The sequence below is a fragment of the Elephantulus edwardii genome, unplaced genomic scaffold, assembly GCF_000299155.1.
Source record: "Elephantulus edwardii isolate Elephantulus edwardi_28Jun2011 unplaced genomic scaffold, EleEdw1.0 scaffold00131, whole genome shotgun sequence".
Lineage (NCBI taxonomy): Eukaryota > Metazoa > Chordata > Mammalia > Macroscelidea > Macroscelididae > Elephantulus > Elephantulus edwardii.
The window spans coordinates 3,090,974-3,114,882 of NW_006399881.1; the positions used below are offsets into that span (position 1 = coordinate 3,090,974).

The following is a 23,909-nucleotide window of genomic DNA, read 5'->3' on the forward strand; positions in this document are numbered from 1 at the left end:
AGAAAACCATATGACAGCTTCCTAAGATAGTAAACATAGAGCTACTATTTGACCTATCATTTCCATTCTGAAGTGTATCCAAGAGAAATAAGCACATATTTTCATATAAAACACTGTAGACGAATATAACAACTTTTTCTTTAATAGCTCAAGGATAAAAACAACCAAAATAACTGTCAGCTACTGAATAGATACATAAAATGTGATGTGGCCATATAGTGAAATAATTTTCAGCAATAAATGATATAGCATGAATGAATTTTGAGAACATTATTCTGGGTAAAAGAAGCCAATCACAAATTATCATTCATTGTATGATCCATTTATATGAAATGTTACAATAAGTGAATCTGTGCACATGGGAAGTAGATTAGCACCTTCCAGGCCCTAAAGGAGGGACTGTTCATTGATGGGTGTTTTCTTGGGATTAATGAAAATATTCTAAACTTATTCAGAAATATAACTTCTTTGTACTCTTTTTAACTAAGTAAATTGTGTGGTATGTAAACTATATCTCAGTACTACTCGTTCACTGCCATCCAGTCAGAATTGACTCATAGCTGGCCCTCCAGAAGTTTGTGAGACTGTAAATTTCATGGGAGGAGATGGCCCATTTTTCTCTTGCCAAGTAGCTGATGCATTCAGACTGCATAGAGGCTCAATCTTGGGATTAGCAGCATAACACGCTACAAAGTATGCCATCAGGGCTCCTTATATCTCAGTAAGAATTTTAAAAAGTATTAAACATTACTAAGATAACAGCAGCTACAACACTGGGATTAAACACAACAGGGATTATGAGGACTACTCAGGATGGGGCATTATACATAGAGCTTACTATGAGTCAGAACCAACTTGGTATCATCTAACAACAACTAAAAGCTCTTAGTTTCTACTTTTTATTATTGTAATCTCAAACAGATAGTTACATTATAGGTCATCTCATTGTTATTTGTTATCTTAGGAAATTTTAGCCAGTGTAATGATTAAGAACCTGGATACTGGAGAAGAAATACCTTTGAGTCTTGCTGAAGAGAAACTGCCAACAGGTATCAATCCTCTCACTCTACACATCATGAGGAGGACTAAGGAATATGTAAGGTATGGCCTAATATTATTTATCATTTATAGTTCAGATGGTGAAGATTTCCCTCTTAATGTCTAATAACATTCTCTTAATTTAAACTTTCTTATTTGTTTTCAATTAATGTACATATTTGTCTGCAGGATTACACAATTACTTGGGGAAAACAGTATAAATCTTCATTAACTTCCTAGTATTTCCTTTCTCTAATTTAAATTGATTTGTATTATGCTAGAACTAACTTCCAATCTGGGCTCTACCACTACACTACCATAACTATCCTCTTTGTTTAGTGTTCATAGAGTTTTCAAAAGCCTTTTATTTAGGAAGTAGATGGTCTATCCTGCTTCCTAGTCTTTCTTAACCAGGGAGCTCCACCAAAACCCATCCACGATGGGAAACCCTTTTGGAATTTGACACAAGAGGTGCAAAGATTTCAGTATCACAGCAACTCCAAGTAATCGCAGTATAGCAAACTGACAGACTAGGTGCTGCATCACTTACAACAATGTTCTTTCTAAACACGATCAGTAGATCCTTCTTGCCTAAACAGAGGCTTCCTACCCAAGTTGATTGTAAATAAGATCAGATACAGTTAATCAGCTTACACTTGAGTGCTAACACAATTTAGAAATGTCCAAACAGCTCAATGCCATTTTCAAGGAAATCACAAACACTTAGCTACTAGACCAAATTTTAAATACCAAGACCTGTCCACAAGATCCTGTTTGTCCATGCTATGGGCAATGTCTTGAGTTACCCAGGAAACATCAAAAGAAGATGGAATACACAGAGTCTGTACCAGAAAGAACTGATTGACACTGAAAATTTTCAGGAAGTACCGTATGAACAGGAGCCAATGGTAATGAAAGAGGAAGTGGAAGCTGCATTGAAGGCATTGGCAAAAAATAAGGACCCAGGAATCGATGGGATACCAATTGACTTGTTTCAGTTATCAGATGCAGCCTTGGATGCACTCACCAGTCTATGCCAGGAAATTTGGAGGATGGCTATCTGGCCAATGGATTGGAAGAGGTCCATATCTGTTCCTATCCCCAAGAAGGGTCATCCAACTGAATGTAGTTAGGTAGTAATTTACAAAATCATTGCTCCTGCATGCTGTGTAGTATTCCATCATGTAAATATACTAGAATTTCTCAATCCATTCAATCGTGGTTGGACAAAGAAAAAAAAAATCCAGGAATAGAGTGCTTAGTTTTGGAACTGACTTCTGTTGAAAAAAGCTCCTTGACATTGGAGAAAGACAAAACAGATGGAGGTCTCCAGGGATTTTTCTCCATAGCCAACAAAGAAAGAGGATCTTCTCATACAGCATACACGTTGAATTTGGACTTTAAGCCTTTAAATCTGTAAGTGAATAAATTTGTTTTTTAAATGCATGCACTTACTTATGTTATCTCTGTTATAGCATTGTTTTTGTTGTTGTTGTTGTACCTTTGATTCTAGCAACCTATGTACAACAACTCTGAAGCCTGCCCTATCCTGAACCATTCTCACTGACTCCAACACTAACCCCCAGTATCCCAATTACTGTATCAATCCATCTCATCCAGGATCTTCCTCTCCTGTGTTATCTCTCCACCTTTCCAAGAGTAATGTCCCTCCTTGCCATGTGCCCAAAGTATGTGAGATGGAGCTTCAGAATTCTAGCCTCCAAGGAGAAACTTAGATTCACCCTCTCAAAGACAGGTTTATTTGTTTTCTTGGCAGTCCATGTTCACAACTCTTCTCCAGCACTACAGCTCAAAAGCATGGATTCTTCTTCTATCATCCTTAGTCATCATCCTGCTTTCTGATGCATAGCAAGTAATTGTGAAGACCTTGGCCTGGATCTTGGCACACCTTAGTCTCTCGACTGAAATTGTTACATTTCAATACTCTAGAGAGGTCCTTTTCAGCACACTTTCCCAGTGCAATTTGTCTTTTGATTTCCTGATTGCTGGTGCCAAGAATGTTGACTGTGGAGCCAAGCAAGTTATAATTGTTAACAACCTCAATCTCTTCTCCATCTCTCATGGTGCTGCCTATTGGCCCAGTGATGATGATTTTTGTTTTCTTGATGTTGAGCTTCAATCCATATTGAGGACTACAGTCATTGGTGTTCTGCAGCAAGCACTTCATGTCCTCCTCAGTTTCAGCAAGCAAGGTGTGTCATCTGCATAAAATAGCATCATGAGATAATTAAAAACTAAGATCCTGGAAACACGATGGCTAAAGGCAGCGGTAAGGGTAGTGATGGGAAGAAAGACCTGAAACGAAAAGCTGTTTCCAAAGGACCAGAGGAAACTACAGAGTCTGGAGATGGGACCGTGGAAGGCAGGGTCCACCCACCGAAAGCGGCTGCCTTTCCCCCTGTCTTCCGTATTTTGGAGATTAAGAACAAGCAAAGGTGACAATGTTCACGTGGTAGAAGCAGCAACAGCAGAAGGAAAAGTTGGCAGCTAAGAAAAAACTCAAGAAACAAAGAGAGGCTCTTGGTGATGAGGCTTCACCCAAACCTGTGCCCAAAACTATTGACAACCAACGAGTATATGATGAAACCATAGTAGATCCTAATGATGAAGAGGTTGCTTATGATGAAGCTACAGATGAATTTGCTTCTTATTTCAACAGACAAACTTCTCCCAAGGTTCTCATCACAACATCAGACAGACCTCATGGGAGAACAGTAAAACTCTGTGAACAGCTTTGCACAGTTATACCAAATTCACATGTTTATTACAGAAGAGGACTGGCTCTGAAAAAAATTATTCCTCAGTGTATCTCAAGAGATTTTACAGATTTGATTGTTATTAATGAAGATCATAAACACAAAAAAAAATCAACTAAGATCCTAGGAATTGTCAAGTTTTTAACTCTTGTCCCCTAACCCTATTTCTCTCATAGAGTCTGTGTTTTTTTAATACACAATTTTGCATAAGGCAGTAGTTTTTAGGAAAGAATATATTGCCTTATAGTAGAATTGACTGTAATCCAGATGAAGTGGCTTCAGATATGGCTGGATCCAGGTTGAGCTCTGGTGGTGTGATCCATAGGGAGTTGCATTGCCAAAAAATGGCCATGCCTACCTGCTAGTTTTCATTTACTACTGGCTTTATAGGAGAAAGATTGGCAATGTCTTCCATTATAATTTTCAGTCTTGTAAAAATCTACTGTAAGGTGGATTATGAATCGCTTTCAACTCAGCAGCAATAAGTTGAGAATGCCTCCAATATCAGTATATTAAATCTTAGAGTATGAGACTTGGGGGCTGAACTGTTAGGACTTTGCCACTTCCCTGTGTCTTTATCTGCCGAGACAAGAACAGTTCACTCTTAACCAACCACAGGAGAGGAGACAAGTAGGTGAGTCAACCACTAACATGGACTGAGATTTGGAGGCCACACTCTTGGGACCTTGCCTCATCTCTGGGCCTATTCCTTGAGCAAAATGTCCCAGACAGCACTCCTGGAACTTTTCCTACCCCTGGAGGAAACTTCCCACTCCCATCAAGCTACAGGACAGGACAGAGAAGTGGGCGCACCATAGCCGGGCTAAAGGAGCTCCGTACTCCCTGTCCTTCAAAGGACACCTGAATGAGAAGCTCACCACTGGAAACCAGGAACAGAGCCACTCCTAGTCAACCACCAGGGAAATTTGCCACTGGGAAACTGAATTAGGGAGACAACACTTAAAAAAAAATACCAGAAGAATATCTATTTGTGATTTATTGACTATGCAAGGCATTTGACTGTGTGCATCATGATAAGTTGTAACTGACATTGAGAAGACTGGGAATCACAGAGCACTTAATTGTGCGTGTGGTTGGCATTGAGACGGCAGCATCTGACCTCCACTAGCTCCAAAAGAAAGACTGAATTCCCATCCACAGCACAAAACTGATTCCTGTGAGGTTAGACATGTCCCCAGACACGAGAACCTTCTTCTATCAATTCTAACGTTAACCATCCCTCCCAGCACTCGTACTGCTTTGCTACTACTGGATATGATAATTTATCTATAGTGGCCACATCGTACTCACAGGACTTATTAGAGGAATTTATGGGTTACAATTCAGATTAGAAACAGTCAGAATACCACTTTTTATTCAGAACAGTTTCTCAGGCAAACTCACAGATCCCCAACCTTCAGATTCACTGGGCCCTGCCTCTTTTGATTCTGGGCCAGTGTTAGAAAACTCATTTAGTCTTGCCATTTATAATGCTTCTCCCCTTCCCTCAACTCTGCTTGTGAGCCTGGATGAAGCTCATCAGGTCTGGCTCCATGGAGCACCAGTTCTAGTTAAGCTTGGTCTCACAAGTCTGGTTCTCCACCACTGCTGGTCCTGGTCTCCATCTAGTCCAGGAATCTCTGGCACAAACGGACTTGGCCACTGTTTTCTTAATGTTAGTGAAATTCTAGTTCTCTGCCTCTGAGCTCGCTCCATTTAAGCCTGGCAGGATGGTAAATCCAATGAATCCCTTGTTATTAGTATACCCAGCTTGTTTGACTGTTTCTACCCAAAAAAGTACTATTTACCTTTATTTGGTTTTTTTTTAAGCAAGTTATCCAGCCACTAACACCCTACATTTGTATAATCCTGCTCAACCACATGGTGAAAGTCAAAGATAATGGCTAGGAAAACCACATTAAATAATACAAAAGAAAGATACCTGAAAGTTTAGTTCTGTTCATTATGTTTTTCCCAACCAAAAAAAAAAGCTTCATTTATAATAAGAGTTCATAATTTCTTAGATTACATTCCCTTACATTTTTGTCATTGCATCTTGCTTAATCTCTGTAACCTTTACATTATCAGGGTCATTATTTACTTTAAAAAATCACATAAAGCATTAACAAATGCCTTTCCCCCCCATTCTGATATATGGTGAGCATAAATAGAGAGTTCAAGATGCATGAGAGCAGTAGTTTCTTTTGGAATGACTTTTTTTTCCTCCTCACAGTAATGACGCAGCACAGTCAGATGATGAAGAGAAATTACAATCACAGTCAACAGATACTGATGGTGGAAGGTTAAAACAAAAAACGTAAGTTTTACTACATTCTTTTTCTTCAAATTTTATATAAAGTGTCTGAGCAGATATTATTACCATATTATGATAAATCCATTTGCTATCCAGTTTGTGGGACTTCCTGCTCCACCACAACTCAAAGGCATCGACTCTTCTTCTGTCATCTTTAGTCATTGTCCAGCTGTCAGATGCATAGCAAGTAATTGCTATGATTGTGGCCTGGATTAGGCGCACCTTAGTCTCTAGACTGACATCGTTGCTTTTCAGTACTCTTAAGAAGTCCCTGACAACATTCAATCTAAGGCCTGAAGCACAGTCTGTACTTAAATCAGTTTTGTCTGCTGTTCTTTTCTGAGGTATGTGAGTGAAGGCAGTGAAAATTTTTAGAAAAAAATTTACTCAAATGCACGTGTATGATATTACCTCAAATATCTGGGACTTGGCTGTTCAGCAGTAATAGTTCTCAGAATCTTGTTGCTATTGCTGTTGTTGTTATATGCCTTCAAGTCAACTATAACTCATAGAAAACCCTGTGAACAACAGATCTGAACCTTGCCCTATCCTGTGCCATCTTCATGATCTCTGATATGCTTGAGCCCAGTATTTTACAGTCACTATGCCACTACATTTCGTTGAAGATCTTCCTCTCTTTCACTGACCCTTAACCTTTTCTTTCTAAAGATGCCTTTTCCAAGGACTTGTCCCTCCTGACAACATGCCCAAAGTATATGAGACAAAGATTTACCATCTTTGCCTCCAAGGAGCACCCTGGTTCCATTTCCTCCAAGACAGACTTGTTTGTTCTTTTCACAGTCCATGGAATATTCAGTACTCTTCTTTTACAGTACTATTCAAAGGCATCCATTCTTTTTCGGTCATCCTTACTTATTGTCTAACTTTCAGTTGCATAGGAAGCATGGCATTTAGAAGCACCAACTTGTTACTACATGTAGCCATTATTAGATAATACTCTGATTGGGAGGAATCAGAAGAATAATAACAGAAGTCATGTATGGAACAACTCTTCTGTAGAGCAGTGCTTGCCAGTCTTTTCTCCATTGAACTACCAAAGTAGCTGATGGCCAGAGGAGGATAGCCCTGGGTTTTGACGTCTCTGGACCCTTTCTTTTTGCTTTGAAGGCTGAGAGTAGGAAGTGAACAAATATTGTATCTTTTGAAAACCAGAATTATAATTTAGTACATATAGTGGTAAGAAGCTATGCTACAATCCCAGAGGTGCTTGCAAATCCACCAGATGCTTCACGGGAGAAGAATGGGCAGTTTCTTCCTGTGCAATTGACTGCTTCTGAAAGTCCACTGTAGGATCATGTGTGGGTGAGTTTTGACTCAGTGGCAAACATCAACAACAGTACAGAAATATGTAAAACAAAGTTAAAGTGTCCCTTAAACTCCCTCCCAGATATAGTCCATATTAATGGTTTCGTCTGTTCCCATAGAATATTTTTTCCTTACAGAAATGGAATTATACTATACCTGTGGTAAAGTTCATAGGGAGTTGAGCTACTGACCCAATGGCTGTACCTCTCTGTAGTTCAAATCCCACCATTCTCTGCAGGAGAAAGATGAGCAATTTCCTCCATATTTTCAGCCTCAGAAACCCAGTAGAAGGTCAGCTCTGAGTTGGTTCCAAATCCACAGCAATTAATTAGTTAAAATCTTCTGTTAGCGTTGTTGATTGCCATCAAGTTGAGCACGACTCATAGTGACCCTATGAACAAAAGGCCTGAAGCTTTTCTATAACTCAACATTTATCAAAGTTCTGTCTGCTTATTTTTTAAAAAACATAATATGCAGTTACTTGCTATGAATCAGAGAGCTGGACAGTGACTAGGGATGACAGGAGCTGTGGTGCTAAAGAAGAGTATGGAATACAGCATGGACTGCTAGGAGAACAAACAAGTTCGTCCTGGAGAGGGTGGATCCAGGCTGCTTTTTGGAGGCAAGGATTCTGAAGCTTCATCTGACATACTTTAGACATGTTGCAAGGCAGGATCAGTCCTTGGAGAGGGATGGCATGCTTGGGAGGGTGAAGGGACAGCACAGGAGATGAAGACCCTCGATGAGATGGATTGATTTAGTGACTGGGGTAATGGGGGTAGGTGCGTCGGAGACAGATTGGCAAGGGATAGAGCAGGGTTTAGGACTGTTGTACCTAGGGTCACTATGAGTCACAGGTGACTCGATGGCATAAAACAACAACAATATGTAATTGATTTACTTAATACCAGTACCTGTAATAAATATATTGATGTCTTTCTATAAGCCAGACATAGGAATTAAGGGCTGGAAAATAGATAGCAAAACAACCATAGTCTTTGCCCTCATAGAACCTATGTTTAATTGGGAGAGACAGATACTAAGCCTATAATTACACAGATAAATTTAATTACATTTGTAGTAATTGTCATAGAAGAAAAGTGTGGTACGCTGCATATATATACTGTACTAGCAAAACCTAGTCTGAAGAGAGAAGGCAAACTGTTTCTTGAGCGCTGTTTGATCTGAGACCCCAAAGATGAATAGCAGTTAGCCAGAGGAGGATTATTCCTGGCAGACATAGCCATATATGCAAAGGCTCTGAGATGGGGTGAAAAAGATACTGAAAGAGTTAAAGAACTAAGGTTTACATCACTGATTTTATGATTTTTTCCGTTGTATACCATCAGGTAGGTATAGTCATTCATATGTTGCTGAAATATTCACTTATTTCTTCTACTTTTTATCTATTCTAGATAGTGTTGTAGAAAGCTTTTTAACAGTGTTTTCAGATACTATCTTTAATCTCATATCTTTATGAATGGTTTTAAATAAATGTCCCTAATTTGTTATTTTTTTAAATATCATATCTTGTGTTTTGTTTGACACAGTCTTAATATTTAAAACATTGGTGTTACCCAGTTGGCTCCAACTCATAGCAACAACTTGATGTAACATTTCCCATCATCTTTACTGTTGTTGCTATGCTTGAACCTATTGTTGCAGTCAGTGTCAATCCATCTCCTCGAGGGTCTTCCTCTCTTTTCCTGACCCTCTACTCTTCAAAGCATGATGTCCTTTTTGGTATCAGAAGAGATTGAATTCTTGATAGCATGCCAAAGTATGAGATCAAGTCTCACTTTCTTCTCTTCTGAAGACCATTTGAAGCTTAGATATTTGTACAAGAATAAAAATATTTCTTGAAGCTTGAGATGTGTACTTGGGTTACATTGTAGTTGGCAATACCTACTGGTAAAACAGCCAAATTTTATTATATCTAAATATCTAATATGATTTAAAAAGAGGGAACTAGGGATGTTTGTGAGCTACCAAAGCATTCTATTTTATAATACCTTTTTAAAAAATTAGTAAAATATGCTTTTAAGAACAATTCTCTAAAGCTGTTTTCCTCAAAGTGACTTTCATTCCAGATTTATATCGCCCAGTCCCTCTAAATTTGTCTGGAGGTGATACCCAGGTATGTGAACTTCAACCTTCCTTCTGAGTCACCCTTCCCATGGTTCAAAATTATTCTTCTCAATTGAAAATCGATATTTTAGAGAATGTGATATGTAAATCGAAGAGAAGCCCCTTATTTTCTTTACAGCCATATTGACTTGAATATATTTATTTCATAATACAGGGATTTGAGAACTTAAATACCTACTATATATGTAGCTTTGTCTCCTATACTTTGAGCATGTTGTCAAGAGGAACTAGTCCTTGAAAAGGGTCATGATACTTGGAATAGAAAATCAACAAAGGAAAGAAAGAACATCAAGGAGATGTATTGACACAGTGGCTGCACTAGTGCACTCAGGCATGGCTGAGATTGGGCATATGGCCCAGGTTTTGTACACAGGGTCACTATGAATCATAGTCCCCATGTAAAGAAATTGGTTTTTTATTAATTATAGCTAATTGGCTTAGGTATGAATTGTTGCTTTAATAACAAATGTTTTAGGAGGGTTTTGGTTTTGGTTTCTGTTAGGACTCAACTAAAGAAGTTCCTTGGAAAATCAGTAAAAAGAGCAAAGCACCTTGCTGAAGAATATGGTGAACGTGCTGTGAATAAAGTTAAAAGTGTTAGAGATGAAGGTGAGTGACACACAACATTTTCACTGAATATTTAATGAATTTGTAATGATCTATATTTAACCAGTAATTTATACAAAGCATTCACTCGAAAAGAATGTCTTTATAACTAATATCTTAGTATTTCAAGAAATCATAAATTATTCCTTCTACCACTAAATTTTATGAGCATTTGGAAAAATGAATTTATATATCCTCAACGTGAATTTTTACCAACTTGGTATATATGACAGTCTTAATGAATTGAATGTTTAGCAGTCAATTTTAAGTTAGCTTTTTAAGACTTGTTCCTTAATTTTTTATTGTGTAGGAAGTAAAAAGTTCACACAATGAATTATGTGTCCCCTTAATATGTATACAATATGTATAGATTGTTCTATGTTACTGGTTAAAATTTCCCACTGTGCACTCTAATTCTTTATATTCTGTTCTACCTGTTACCATTGATCTAACTTACCTTCCCCTCCTTGCCATTTTGCCCTTGTTTTGGGGTAAATGATCACTGTTTGGTCTCATGTAATTAATTGTTTAAGGAAGCACATCACTAAATGAGTGCTCTTGTTTGCTTTATAAGTCAATATATTATTTGGCTGAAAGGTGACCTACAGAAATAGCTTCAAATCCAAGTTAAAATATTTTCTTAGTATTATAATCTCAGATATTCTTCTAGTTCAGTAATTCTGACCTTTTTTCAAGAATTTGCCTTCCTTTCTAAATTTTTATCCCTTTCTATTTGGGGTTTTGTGTCCCTCTGTTGATAGAGGTAGCCAGATGCCATCTAGTTGTCCTGATCTCATAATAGTCTGTGAGTTTGGGGGACTGTTTAGTCCTATGGATTAGTTTCTTCTTTGAGCCTTTGATTTTTTTCGTTGTCTTTTGTGCACTATAAGTATAGGGACTGACAGTTGTATCTTAGATGGTCATTCACAAGCTTTTAACGCCCCAAGTACTTTCATAAAACTAGAATGTAGAACTTTATTTTTGTTAACTGTGATGCCAGGTGACTAAGTTGTCCCCCCCCAAGACTATGGTCTCTAGCCTTTTATCCCAGTAAACCAAACCTTTGAGTTGATTGGATATGTCTAGAAAGCTCCGTAACTGTGTCCCCTGTGTGGTTTGTTATACATGTTACAGATATGCAGCACAGATAAACTCGTGTACATATATGTTTGTAAATATTCCTATTTGAGCAAGGGCATTTACTTGCCTTTGCCTTTACATATGAGCATCCATATCTATCTATGGAAACACACAAATGGTTTGTTTGGTTTTTACTGTTGTTGCAAACTATGTATGTTATAGTGTTTAATAAATTGTCCCTTTGTGTGTGTGTGTGTGTGTGTGTGTGTGTGTGTGCGCGCGCGCGCTTCATGGAGTCTCTATTTACCTTGGTCATGTTGTGCTGATTTCATACATATTTAAGATTGTCCTTTCCATCACTAAAAGTAACAATTATTGTTTGCCACCTAGACAGTGATTCTCCTCTTCTTTCCTTGCCATCCCTGGCAACCATCCAATAACTTTGCTTTCTGTGTATATGTCTGTTCTTGACTTTTTTACTAGAAGAACCATACAATATTTGTCTGTTTATGATTGTTTTATTTAATTCAACATACCGTCCTTCAGATTCATCCATATTGTGAAGACCTGTTTATTTTTTCTGGGAACATTTTCATAATTAGGTAAAATGTCTAAATTTGCACAGAGCTCGACTTCCTATATCTTTATCGTTATTGTGTTCATTTATTTATTTAAAAACACTTAAATAGTACTCACAGTATTTGTTCTGTATAAATACTGTTCTCAGCACTTTCATCTACACTTATTTAATCTTCATAAAAAAACTCCCATGTTTTTGTTTCTGTGTTACAAATGAAAAAACTAAGGCACAGAAAGCTTGAGTAATTTGCCTGTGGTAATGGGAATATTTTTGTTTTTGTCATTGTTGTTGTTGTTGTGTGCCATCAAGTCAGAACTGTCTTATAGCTGACCCTGTAGTGGATTCTCAGAGGCAGTAAATCACATGGGAGATAATTGTGCATCCTTCTTCTGCGGAACAGCTGGTGGATTCGAACCACATGCCTTTGGGATTGCAGTGCATCTTCTTATCACTAGGCCACTAAAGCTGCATGCCTGTGGATATATAGATAATACATGACACAATTAAATTTAAACCCAGGCAGTCTGACACTAAACTCCTTAATCTTCAACAACATACTATTTATTAACAGACAAATTGTAATTAATTTCCTTAATAAACAGTGGGTCTGAAAATAAGATACTAGCTATATGAAGGAGCCATGATGCCACAGTGGTTTAAGCACTTAACTGCCTACTGAAGGATCATAGTTCAAAACCACCAGTTGCTCCACAGCAGAACAATGTAGCAGTCTGCTTCCATAAAGATGTACAGCTTTAGAAGTCCTGTAGAGCAGTTCTGCTGCAATGAGTCAGAATCAACTTGATTACATTGGGTTTGGTTTTGAGGGTTTGGTTTTTTAAAAAAAAAATAGTAATGACTTCTGTTAATGCTTTTCTATTCAGTGTTTCATACTGATCAAGATGATCCTTCATCAAGTGATGATGAAGGAATGCCATACACGCGGCCAGTTAAATTCAAAGCAGCCCATGGTTTTAAAGGACCTTATGATTTTGATCAGATCAAAGTGGTGCAAGATCTTAGTGGTGAACATATGGTAAGCTATATTTTACATCTCAGAATTGAAACAGTTTTTATTCAGAGAAATATTTTTGCTTCTGTATAAAACCGATCTCTTCTTATGTATATAATTTTGCCAGCATCACTCAAGAAAAGCTAATGTAATTTCATGAATAGGTAATGTAGATGCCTGCCTTTTAATCATTATTCAAGAAGTGAATTAATTAAATAAAACTCTAGATCTGAATTATCAAGAAACTTATGCAAAGTTATCAGTCTTTAAAACAGTGAATTTGAAGTTGTCTATACTTGGGACAGTATTTAAGTCTGAAATATTTAAACATTTACATATAATATATAATGTAAAATATTCCCAGTGTATTTTAAGTAATTTACAAAAATTTTTCAGAAACTTGGTATTTTTTTTTTTAAGGTTAGGTATTTAACTGAAACAAGGAGTAGGGAGGTTAGAAGTGCTTAAAATGTACTAAAGTAAATCAGAGTGCAGAAGTTATATTGTCGTTTCCTCTGAAAATATTTGGAACAAAGAGATGGTAGCAATTAAGTCCAAAACTGGAAAAATGATGTTGTGTTTCCTGGATCAGAGAATTGGAACCTCTTTGTCATCTCTCAGATCTACCATAGTTACTAAGTAAATGTTCATCTATTTTTCTCCCCTTACTGAAGAAAATGAAATCCTTTCATTTCTTTCAGTTTTTCTATATTTGTGTTTATTCATATTTAAAATCAGTTCCTGATTATTAAACTGAATGGGCACAAAGGAAATATTACATGTACTCAAGAATACAAGGGTTTTTACATGGAATTTTTAAAAGCCACCATCCAAACCACATTTTATATGTGCTGTAGTCTTTAAAAGAGAACTCTGGTGACATAATCCCTAAAAAGCTGCACTGCCAACTGAAAGGCCACTCCTCTGCTGGTTTAAATCCTCCAGCCACTCCGCTAAAGTAATTTACAGCCTCTGAAAATTCACTGGAGGATTAGCTATGAGTTCATTCCAACTCACCAGCACTGATTTTTTTTTATAGCCTTTAGAAATGAAAAAACCATAAGCATATTAGATGGCAGCCAAAGTACAATTTAAATTCTTATGTGTAAATTAAAACAGACATTCGGATGGCGGGGAAGAAGAACAAACTGGGGAGGAGGGTAGAGAGAATGGTGCAGCAATGAAGGAATGAAAACCCAAAATCCCTGTAAATGTTCATTAAAACTAATAAAATTTAATAATAAAAAATGCTTATGTGTATAATCTGCACATAAAATGATTCAGTTGATTGTAGTAATGACTGTCTTTTATTTCCCATTTTATGTAAAATCCCATTTGAGCTCCAAATGACATATTTCTTAGCTTCAGTTTTTTGGAAATGAATACTGTTCCAGTAAATGAGCTCTTCTCTTCAGCTTGAATAATTGTTTGGAGATGCATACATAGGTGTAATAGTATTTTTGTTGTGATAAAGTTCCAGTTCTGTCATGTTCTTCCGTCATCCACACAAACACACATTTTCCCAGTGTTTTTACTATCTAGAAATTCTAGCTATACACTGTATAACTAAAGGGAAAACAGACTGAGCATATATACCATTCTAACATTTTTAAATAACTCAAAAGTTGCTGCTAAGGTGAACATTATTCTTTTCTCAGCTCCTTTCTTCCCCCACCCGCCTATTGATCTCATTTAGGAAACTGAAGCACCAAACTACAATTTGTGCTTTCACAAGATTTCTGACAATTTACTAGCAAGCCAATTACTATTGATTCAGCTCCAATTCATGATGCCCCCATGTGTATCGGAGTAGAACTGCACTTCATGGAATTTTCAGTTACTGATTTTTTTTTTTAAGAAACAGATTACTAGCCTTTTCTCTGTTATATGCTAATGAGTCGACTACGTCTCAGTGACCCTGTGAACAGAAGATTGGAACCTTGCTGTATACTGTGCTATTTTCAAAATCTCAAAGCATGCTTGGTTGGGTCAAAATTCAGCCTTTCTGTTAGCAACATAGCGCATTAATTGAAAGGATGACGCAAACTGAAAGGATTTAGGTGTAAGTGTACCCACAGGTGCCTCAGAAGAAAGGTCTGGCAATCTACTGAGAAAGAAGTCAGCCATTGAAAACCCCATGAAGCCCTTTAGAATGAATTCTCATTACCATTAGTATGTGAACAGGGTTTTGAGTCTTGATGTTGTTAGATTCTAGCAAACTGAAACGTTCTCAGCCTTGCTTTTTTTCTGTCAGCCCCTTCTTATGCTATCATAGCACCGCTGGGATTTCATCCTTAAGTTTTGTTACTAACGTGAGCATTATCTTCAAAGGTGTAATTTGGCATAATTTTTTACTTTGGCTTAAAAGTAATGTCTCAGCTTTTTTTTATGTCTCCACTTTTTAAGTAATAAACTCAAAACTTCCTTTGTTCTCATAGGGAGCTGTTTGGACCATGAAATTTTCTCACTGTGGCCGCTTGCTTGCCTCAGCTGGACAGGACAATGTAGTGAGAATATGGGCCTTAAAAAATGCTTTTGACTATTTCAACAATATGCGAATGAAATACAATACTGAAGGTACTTTTCATTTATAAATAAGCCTTGAAAAATCTAGAATATTTATGTTGTATTTATAATGGTTCCTTTCATATCTGGCAGTCAATTGCAGCAACAAACCTGAGACAGATATCAAGAGAAGAAAAGATTTTTAAACCCAGTGAAAGCTACCACAAAGCTTTTGACTTTAGCCCTTCTGGGCATAGTACATCATTATATTCATCAACTGTTAAGAGTATTATTATCTCTTCTTCCCGGGCAACTTTTAGTTCTATCCTAGAATGAAAGATCTGAATAATATGAAAAAGAATAATAAATACGTATGTGTGTGTGTGTGTGTCTGTATATACAGTATATGTATATATATAAAATATATACAGACACGCACACACATATACACATCTAATAAGATTGATGAAGGAAACATAGGTGGAAAGCAAATGTGAATTGTCAGTATATAAAAGTGTATTTGTAAAATGTTAAATAGAAAAGGGAAATCTGAGATTATTGTGTGTACGCTAATTACAAGTATATGAAAAGATTTATGTTTTTATATAACTAAGCATTAATGGAAATAAGGGAGATCTGGTGGTTTAGTGGTGAGAAGTTGCACTGCCAATCCAAAGGAGCACGATTTGAATCCACCAGATACTCCACAGCAGAAACATGGACATTCTCCTCCTGTGCAGTTTACTGTCTCTGAAAACCCACTGGAAAATCAACTATGAGTTGGTTCCAACTCGATGGTACTCAATGACAATAACAATGGAAGTAGAGATCTTAAGTTTATGGTATTATTTTCCTCAAATTATTTGTACAGTAAATTTTCTCTACCACTAACCAGAATGCTCTTTAGAGGCAAGGTTGGTGGAGCTTTGCCTCTTATACTTTGGGCATGTTGTTAGGAGAGGCTATTCCTTGGAAAGGTGGAGGGTCATCCAAAGAGAGGAAGGCCCTGAATAAGATGGATTGCCACAGTGACTGCAGCAATGGGCTCAAGTATCTCAGAGATGATGAGGATTGCACATAACAACCACCACCACAATCACCATGCTGCCCCACCCCTCAATCAAGGCTGCAAAGAGTAAGAGAAGGGTAGTGAAGTAAAAGAAGATCCATTAACAATGGAGAGTAGCATAGTAGAACCATCAGTTGAGGAGCAGGGAAGACTAGAGGGAGTCACCAAACTGGTAAGCTAACTCCTATGAACTTTAGTAGCTTTTGTAGACATTGCTTACTTTATGCCTAAATATATAATTGAAGACAGTGAATTGACAGAAGTTAAACTTTGCCTACTGTAAGTGAATTTTTTTCATTCTATCCATTTGTCACTTCTTGTTTTTCCCTACCTGAAATAAAATTACTATTTCCAGTAGTCCTTGATACTCAGCCTATCCTTATCCTTCCTGCTACTTGCTGGAATGAATAAAAATTTATTCTCTATGAAAACGAGAATTTCACCATAGAAAAGATAAGCATGAGTATTTTAATGCTTGAAGAATTATGCTTCACTTGATTGAAAAATGTAATTTTCCAAAGTACTACATTCTCTACCTATTAATTATTACTGTGTAATTATTTCGGAATGTTTTTTATCGTGGTTTGGTGCATGTATGTGTGAGAGCATTTACATGCACTTTTCTAATTGCTGTGTTGTTTTTAGGGCGTGTGTCCCCATCACCATCTCAAGAAAGTCTAAATTCATCGAAATCTGATACAGATACAGGGGTATGTTTATTGTTTATAGTTACTATTGGGAAATACTATGATGTGATTTGTTTATCATAAAGTACTTTTTTGTTTATAAGAAATTACAGTTGCATAAATGTGCTAATTAAGAAGGTTTGGAGTTTGGACCAAGAGTTTCTTCTGTTCTAATTGACAAGTGAAAAATGTACTAGTTAAAAATGACTGTGGAAAATATTTAACCTAATAAAATACTAATATATAAGCTTAAATACAACAATAATCTCTTGATTCTAATCTATCTTAGATATTTTAAGAAGGATAACAATCAATACCTGCTTGTGAAATAATTAAGGCAGGAGAATAATATTCAAATATATTCATGTTCTCAGTCTTCTTGGTTTAATACTTTATCACATTTTCAGGTATTTTAAATACCTTAATAATTTTTACTTTATCTTAAAGAACCTGTAAGGTTAAATATAAAAAATCTTGAGACACAAAACAGAATGTTACCCTAAGTTGACCAGAAGATATAGATGGTGCCTAGCTGCTCTGAAAGGAATCAAAGGAAATCCTGGACAAAGAGGGAGGAAAATGTGGCACAAAGCTTAAAATAACAAAAATGGCCAGGCTTGCAGGTCTACTAGAGACAGATAGAGGCCCTAAGACTATGGCCTTTGGTCACCCATTGAATCCAGAGCTAAAGTGACCCCAGTGGGTCAACTTTCATCCAAAGAATAGATGGGCTTGTGTAACACCAAGAAGATGCTCACTTGTTAGAACAATCAAAGGCAACATTTATTCATGGATAAAACCTCAGAAGGCAGGAAGAAATCGGGATGGGATGGAGAATCCCAGAGAGAAGTGAGAAGAGTGAGTTTATGATGTGACTATTGTAATTAATGCTATAAAAATCTGTATGAATGATTGACTATCAGTAATGATTGAAAATCAGTTGGCTTAGTAAAGTGACAAATTGTGTGTGTGCTCACACTCTCTCTCTCACTCTCCTTTACCCCCTCCCTCTTCCTCTCTTTTCTTAGAAATGTTGTGTTTTCCCCACAAAAACCTATCACAATATTACTTATTGGTCCACTATTATAGCTTTTTATGCTACAGTGTCATAGCTCTTCATTTTTTAGGATTCCTACCTGGTGGTGAGGTTGCTGGATCAAATGGTATTTTCTGTTCCCAACTCTTTTTTTTTTTTTTGAAACAAAAAGATATGTTCCCAACTCTTTAAGAAAGGCTTAAAAAAAAAAAAAAAAGAGAGAGAAAGGTTCAAACTGCTTTCCATAGTGACAATACCGTTTTATGTTCCCAGTGACAGTGCATGAGCATTCCTATCTTTCCACTCTCACCAGCATTTGTGGTTTTCTATCTAATTGAACTTTGCTATGTTATTACTGGGGTGAGATGGTATCTTACTCTTGTTTTGATTTGTATCTGCCTAACACCTTATGATTTTAATAATTTCTTTATCTGTTTGTTTGCCATTTGGATGCCTCCTTTGGTGAAGTGTCTTTATATATTTTGCCCATTTTTAATTGAGTTGTCTTTTTGTTACTGAGTTATTGGAATTTTCTATAAATTTTAACGCTTTCTATATTTTAGAGATAGGTAAATTTTTCAGATACATCGTTGCCAAATATTTTATCCCATTCTATAACTTCTCTTTTAACTCTTTTGTTAGTCTTTTGATGTGCATAAGGGTGTGTGTTTTTTTCTCAGAGTTCATTGCTATTATGTCGGAATTGACTCACAGCTGACACTTGAGTAAGTTTTCAAAGACTGTAAACTACCTGGGAGGAGATTGCCCATCTTTCTCAAATTAAGCAGCTGCAGATTCCCTGCAGCATAACTCCCTACTCACTTGTTGTTGTTGTTGTTGTTGTTGTTGTTAGGTGCTATTGAGTCAAGCACGACTCATAATGACCCCATGAACAAAAGATCTGAACCCTGTTCTATCCTGTGTCATCCTCACACTTCATGATACCCAAGAGCCCATTTGCAGCAGTCATTGTGTCAGTCCACCTGGTTGAGATTCTTCCTCTCTTTTGCCAATCCTTTGCCCTTCCCAATATCATGTCCTCCTCCAAGGGATAGCTTCTCCTAACAACATGTCCAAAGTATGTGAGGCAAAGCCTCATCATTCTTTTCTCCAAAGAGGACTCTAGCTGCACCCTCTCCAAGACGTATATGTTCATTCTCTTGGTCGTCCATGGGATGTTCAGTGCTCTTCTTCAGGACCACAGCTCTTAAGACATCAATTGGAAAGTCATGGCCTGAATCAGATGCACCTTCGTCCTCAAACTGACATCACTACTCCTTAGTAATTTGGCAAGTTCCCTAATTGCAGATTTTCCCATTGCAGTACAGCTCCTTATTTACTGACTGCTCATACCAAGGGTGTTAATTGTGGATCCAAGCAAGATGAAGCTGTTGACAGTTTCATTCTCCTCTCCATCCATCATGACACTGATTATTGGTCCAGTGGAAAGAATATTAGTTTTCCTGACATTGAGATTCAATCCTTACTGAAGACTGCATTCCTTGATCTTCTTGCAACAGGTGCTTCATGCCCTCCTCACTTTCAGCAAGTGAAGTTGTGTCATCTTCATAAATCAGGTTATTGATGAGTCTCCTTCCAATCTTTTTTTTTTAATTTTTTTTATTTTTTATTATTTTGTGTGCGTGTACCGTCAAATCAGATCTGACTGGTACAGGAGGATATTGCGCCTCCTTCTCCGGCAGAGCATCTGGTGGATTCGAACCGTGTTCCTCTGGGATTGCAGTGCAGCTTCTTGCCACTAGGCCACCAGAGCTCCCCTTCCTTCCAATCTTGATGCCACACTCTTCCTCATAGAGTCCAGATTCTCAGATAGTTTGCTCAACATACAGATTGAATAGGTATGGAGAGAGAATACAACCCTGCTCCAAACCATGCAGTGTTCCCCTGTTCCATTCACACAACAACCTCCTGATCCAGGTATAAGTTCCTCATCAGCACAATCAAGTGCTCTGGGATTCTTCTCATTGTCAACCACAATTTGTCATGATCCAGACAGTCAAACACATTTGCATAGTCAATAAAGCACAAATAGACACTTTTCTGGTATTCCTTTTATCAGCCAAGATTCATCTGACATCAGCAATGATATCCATGGTGCCACAACCTCTTCTAAATCCTGCTTGAACTTCTGGAAGTTCCCTATCTACATACCGTTCCAATCATTTTTTAATGCTCATAAGCAGTATTTTTGCTTGCATGTGATATCAAGGATGATGTTGTTGTAGTAGTTGTTGTTATGTGCCATTGAGTTGCCTGCAACTCAAAGTGATCCTATGTACAACATCCCTAAACCCTGCACTATCCCTTGCCAATCTTACTGTCTCTGACACACCTACTTCCATTACTCCAGTCACTGAATCAATCCATCTCAGCCAGGGTCTTCCTCTCTTATGCTGTCCCTTCACCCTCCCAAGCATGATTTCCCTCTCCAAGGACTTTTCCCTCCTTGCAACATGTCCAAAGTATGTCAGACTAAGTTTCAGAATCCTTACCTCTAAGGAGCTGTCTGGTTTCACTCTCTCCAGGATGAGCCTGTTTCTTCTCCTAGCAGTCCATGGTATATTCCGTACTCTTCTCCAGCACAACAGCTCAAAGGCATCAATTCTCCTTCTGTTGTCCCTAGTTTGTCCAGCTAGCAAAGACTATGGCCTGGATCAGGCGCACCTTTGTCTCCAGACTGAAATCATTGCTTTTCAGTACTTTGGAGCAGTCTCTAACAGCAGACTTTCCCAATGCAATTCGTCTTTTAGTTACCTGGCTGCTGGTACCAAGAGTGTTGATTGTGGAGCCAAGCAAACTAAAGCTGTTGACAATCTCAGTCTCTTCACCGTCTGTCATGATACTGCCAATCGCCCCAGTGGTGAGAATCTTTGTTTTCTTGATGTTGCGATGCAGTCCATATTTAAGCTGCAGTCCTTGAACTTCTACAGCAAGTGCTTCAGGTCCTCCTCTATTGTTCAATAATTTTCACATTCAGTTGGATCACCTTTCTTGGGAATGGAAACAAATATGGACCTTTTCCAATCCGCTGGCCAGACAGTTGTCCTCCAAATTTCCTGGCATAGACTGGTGAGCGCATCCAAGGCTGCATCAGTTCATTTGAAACAACTGAATTGGTGTCCCATCTATTCCTGGGGCCTTATCTTTTGTCAGTGCCTTCAATGCAACTTCTACTTCCTCTTTCATTACCGTTGTCTCCTGTTCTTATGGTACTTCCTGAAACTTTTCAGTGTCAATCAATTCTTTGTGGTAAAGTGACTCTGTATTCCCCTCCATTTGATGTTTTCTGGGTCATTCAATATATTGCCCATATTATCTTTCAGTGTTGTGACACAAGGCTTAAATTTGGTTTTTAGTTCTTTCAGCTTGAGAATTGCAGAGTGAGTTCTTCATTTTTTAGATTTCTAGTTGGACTCAATCATCTAGTTCATCTAGCTCTTTGAGTATTTTTGGTTAATATGCATACAGTTTGACAACCTGCCCTTTTCACATAACTATTTAAGATCTCAAAATATGTTCTCTAAGCACACATCGGTTTGACAGTTCCAAAATGAACTCCCTTAACAAATGCTTTTTAAGTGTATATTGTATCTGCCCAGACACTGCTGGGCTCTGTAAAAGTAACAGACATAATCTCTGGCCTTGGGGACTTTGCTGACTGGTGAAATAGGTAGATCCACAATTATATTATCACGTAGTAATATCCTATAGAAGATACTACACATACATAGGAGTTAGCTTTATAAACTGGGAAGTCAAGAATAGTTTCCTTTTAAGAGGTGATGCAGCACTCAGGAGCAACGGTTTGGGAAAATACTACATAATATGGGAGAGGCTAGGGAGCATTATGCTGAGTGAACTAACTGAAGTGCATAAGGACAAATACTGCAAAAGACCATTACTGTAAAAACTGAAGGATAATCCGTAAAATGTGTATGGATATCCAAAGAGGGAAGGGCAGGGGGCAGGAAGACTAAGCATGTGGAGGGAGGGAGGGAAATCATGGGGTCACAGAGTTTGGTAGGTGGAGGGAGGGTGTGAAGTAATTAGGAAAGAGCCAGTGGGAATCTGAAAAGATGGTAATAGCAGGCGTAGAACATACATTATAAGACATAATGTATGGGAATTACTGTATGAAGCATTGTGAATGGGGGAAACAAATAATAATAAAGAGGTGATGTTTGAGCTAGGATTTCCCTGTTGGAGAGAAATGCAAATGCATGAAAGCTAAAAACATTAAAGGGACACAATGAGTATATGCACAAGTCATCAAAAAGGAGAAACAGGATTTCAGATGGTTTCCAGTATCAAAACGAGACATTTAAACTTTTATCTTGCACACTTTGGGGAGGCTTTTAAGAGTTTTAGTCAGAGACCTAATTAACATGTTCAGAATTTTGGTTTCCAACAGTGTTCTAGTACTACTGTCTCAGGCTAGAGACAAAGCACTGACTTGAGAAGCTCTGAAGCCAAAAAGGAAATAACTCCCTTATTACTGTCAAGTTGGAACCAACTCATAACTGACTCTCCAGTGGGTTTTCAGTGGCTGTATATTACATGGGAGAAGATTGCCCATCTTTCTCCTTTGGAGCAGCTGGTGGATTCAAACTGCATACCTTTGAGTTGGCAACATAATTCCTTAACCACTGCGCCTCCAGAGCTACTTAAGAGGGAAATAGGTACTTAGACTTTAATAGCGGCAGAGATAGAAACTGTAAATATTAAGTAAATTTGAAAACTATAAAATATCAAGGACTTACTGACTGACTGATAATGACTGACTGAAGATAGGGGCCTGATTTGTGTAACTGACTAGATAGTAGTGGCCCTTCATGAAAATACAGAATGTATAAATATGATCTGTTATCTACCTACAAACTTGCTCTCCTCTCTTGTAAATCTTATTTAGTGACATCAGCATTCACCCATTTCACTCAGTCAGAAACACTCTGCAGTCATTATTCATTTTTTCTCATTAGCCACATGTCAAATTAGTTATAATTCTCTATCCACTCCATCTTCATTCCCAAACGCCCATAATATCTATCCCCTCTTCTGCTACAGTCACTTATATTATCTGGACTCCCAACTCAATTAAATGTTTGCCATAGTCTCTTCATTGATTGATCTGCCTCTGGTCTCTACTAAGTTTATAATTCATAATATGATAGCATTAGCTGCCTTTCCTCCCCTGCCCCCCCAAAATACAGATTTGACTGTGCCATATGTTTAAAATCTTCTAGTGGCTCCTTAACACTTACAGAATAAGATCTTCCTTATACTGCCACTGACTACCTTTACAACTCAGTTTGAATTACCTAGATCTTCTATCCTACTTTCTTTGCTATACCTTAAATACTTTTTCCAGTTTCACATCTTTGTTCATGTTGTTTGCTGTCAAAATGTCCTTGTTCCCTTTCTTCATAGGACAAAGACCTTTTTATCCCTCCGAATTCAGCTCAAATACCTTGTTTGCTCTTACTATTTTCCCTGAATACAGCCCACAAATTGTCCCCTATTTGTGTTCTAATAGCTTACCATAGGTACTTTCTACTTCTTTCTTCTCAGTTTTCTCCCATTTTAGACCTTTATAGGCAAAGAACTGTACTTCACTGATCTTGGAATCTTTGAAGCCGAGCATCATGATCGACTATAATGAGCCTGCAATCAATGATAACTTCCTGGTTTGGACCTTTATTTCATTGTTACTC

At 37.6% G+C, this 23,909-nt stretch overlaps 1 protein-coding gene and 1 pseudogene across 3 annotated transcripts in view; both read left to right on the plus strand.

The window, feature by feature from the left end:
• Nucleotides 1-23,909, plus strand: part of WDR44 (WD repeat domain 44) — a 130,649-nt gene that overhangs the window by 70,914 nt on the left and 35,826 nt on the right. For all 3 annotated transcript variants that reach the window (XM_006893764.1, XM_006893765.1, XM_006893766.1), the window contains 6 exons: nucleotides 965-1,101; nucleotides 6,049-6,132; nucleotides 10,106-10,212; nucleotides 12,754-12,905; nucleotides 15,320-15,458; nucleotides 17,101-17,165. In XM_006893764.1, coding sequence (XP_006893826.1) covers nucleotides 965-1,101; nucleotides 6,049-6,132; nucleotides 10,106-10,212; nucleotides 12,754-12,905; nucleotides 15,320-15,458; nucleotides 17,101-17,165 — 684 coding nt within the window. The remainder of the gene's footprint in view (nucleotides 1-964; nucleotides 1,102-6,048; nucleotides 6,133-10,105; nucleotides 10,213-12,753; nucleotides 12,906-15,319; nucleotides 15,459-17,100; nucleotides 17,166-23,909) is intronic.
• LOC102849384 lies at nucleotides 3,313-3,974 on the plus strand (annotated as a pseudogene).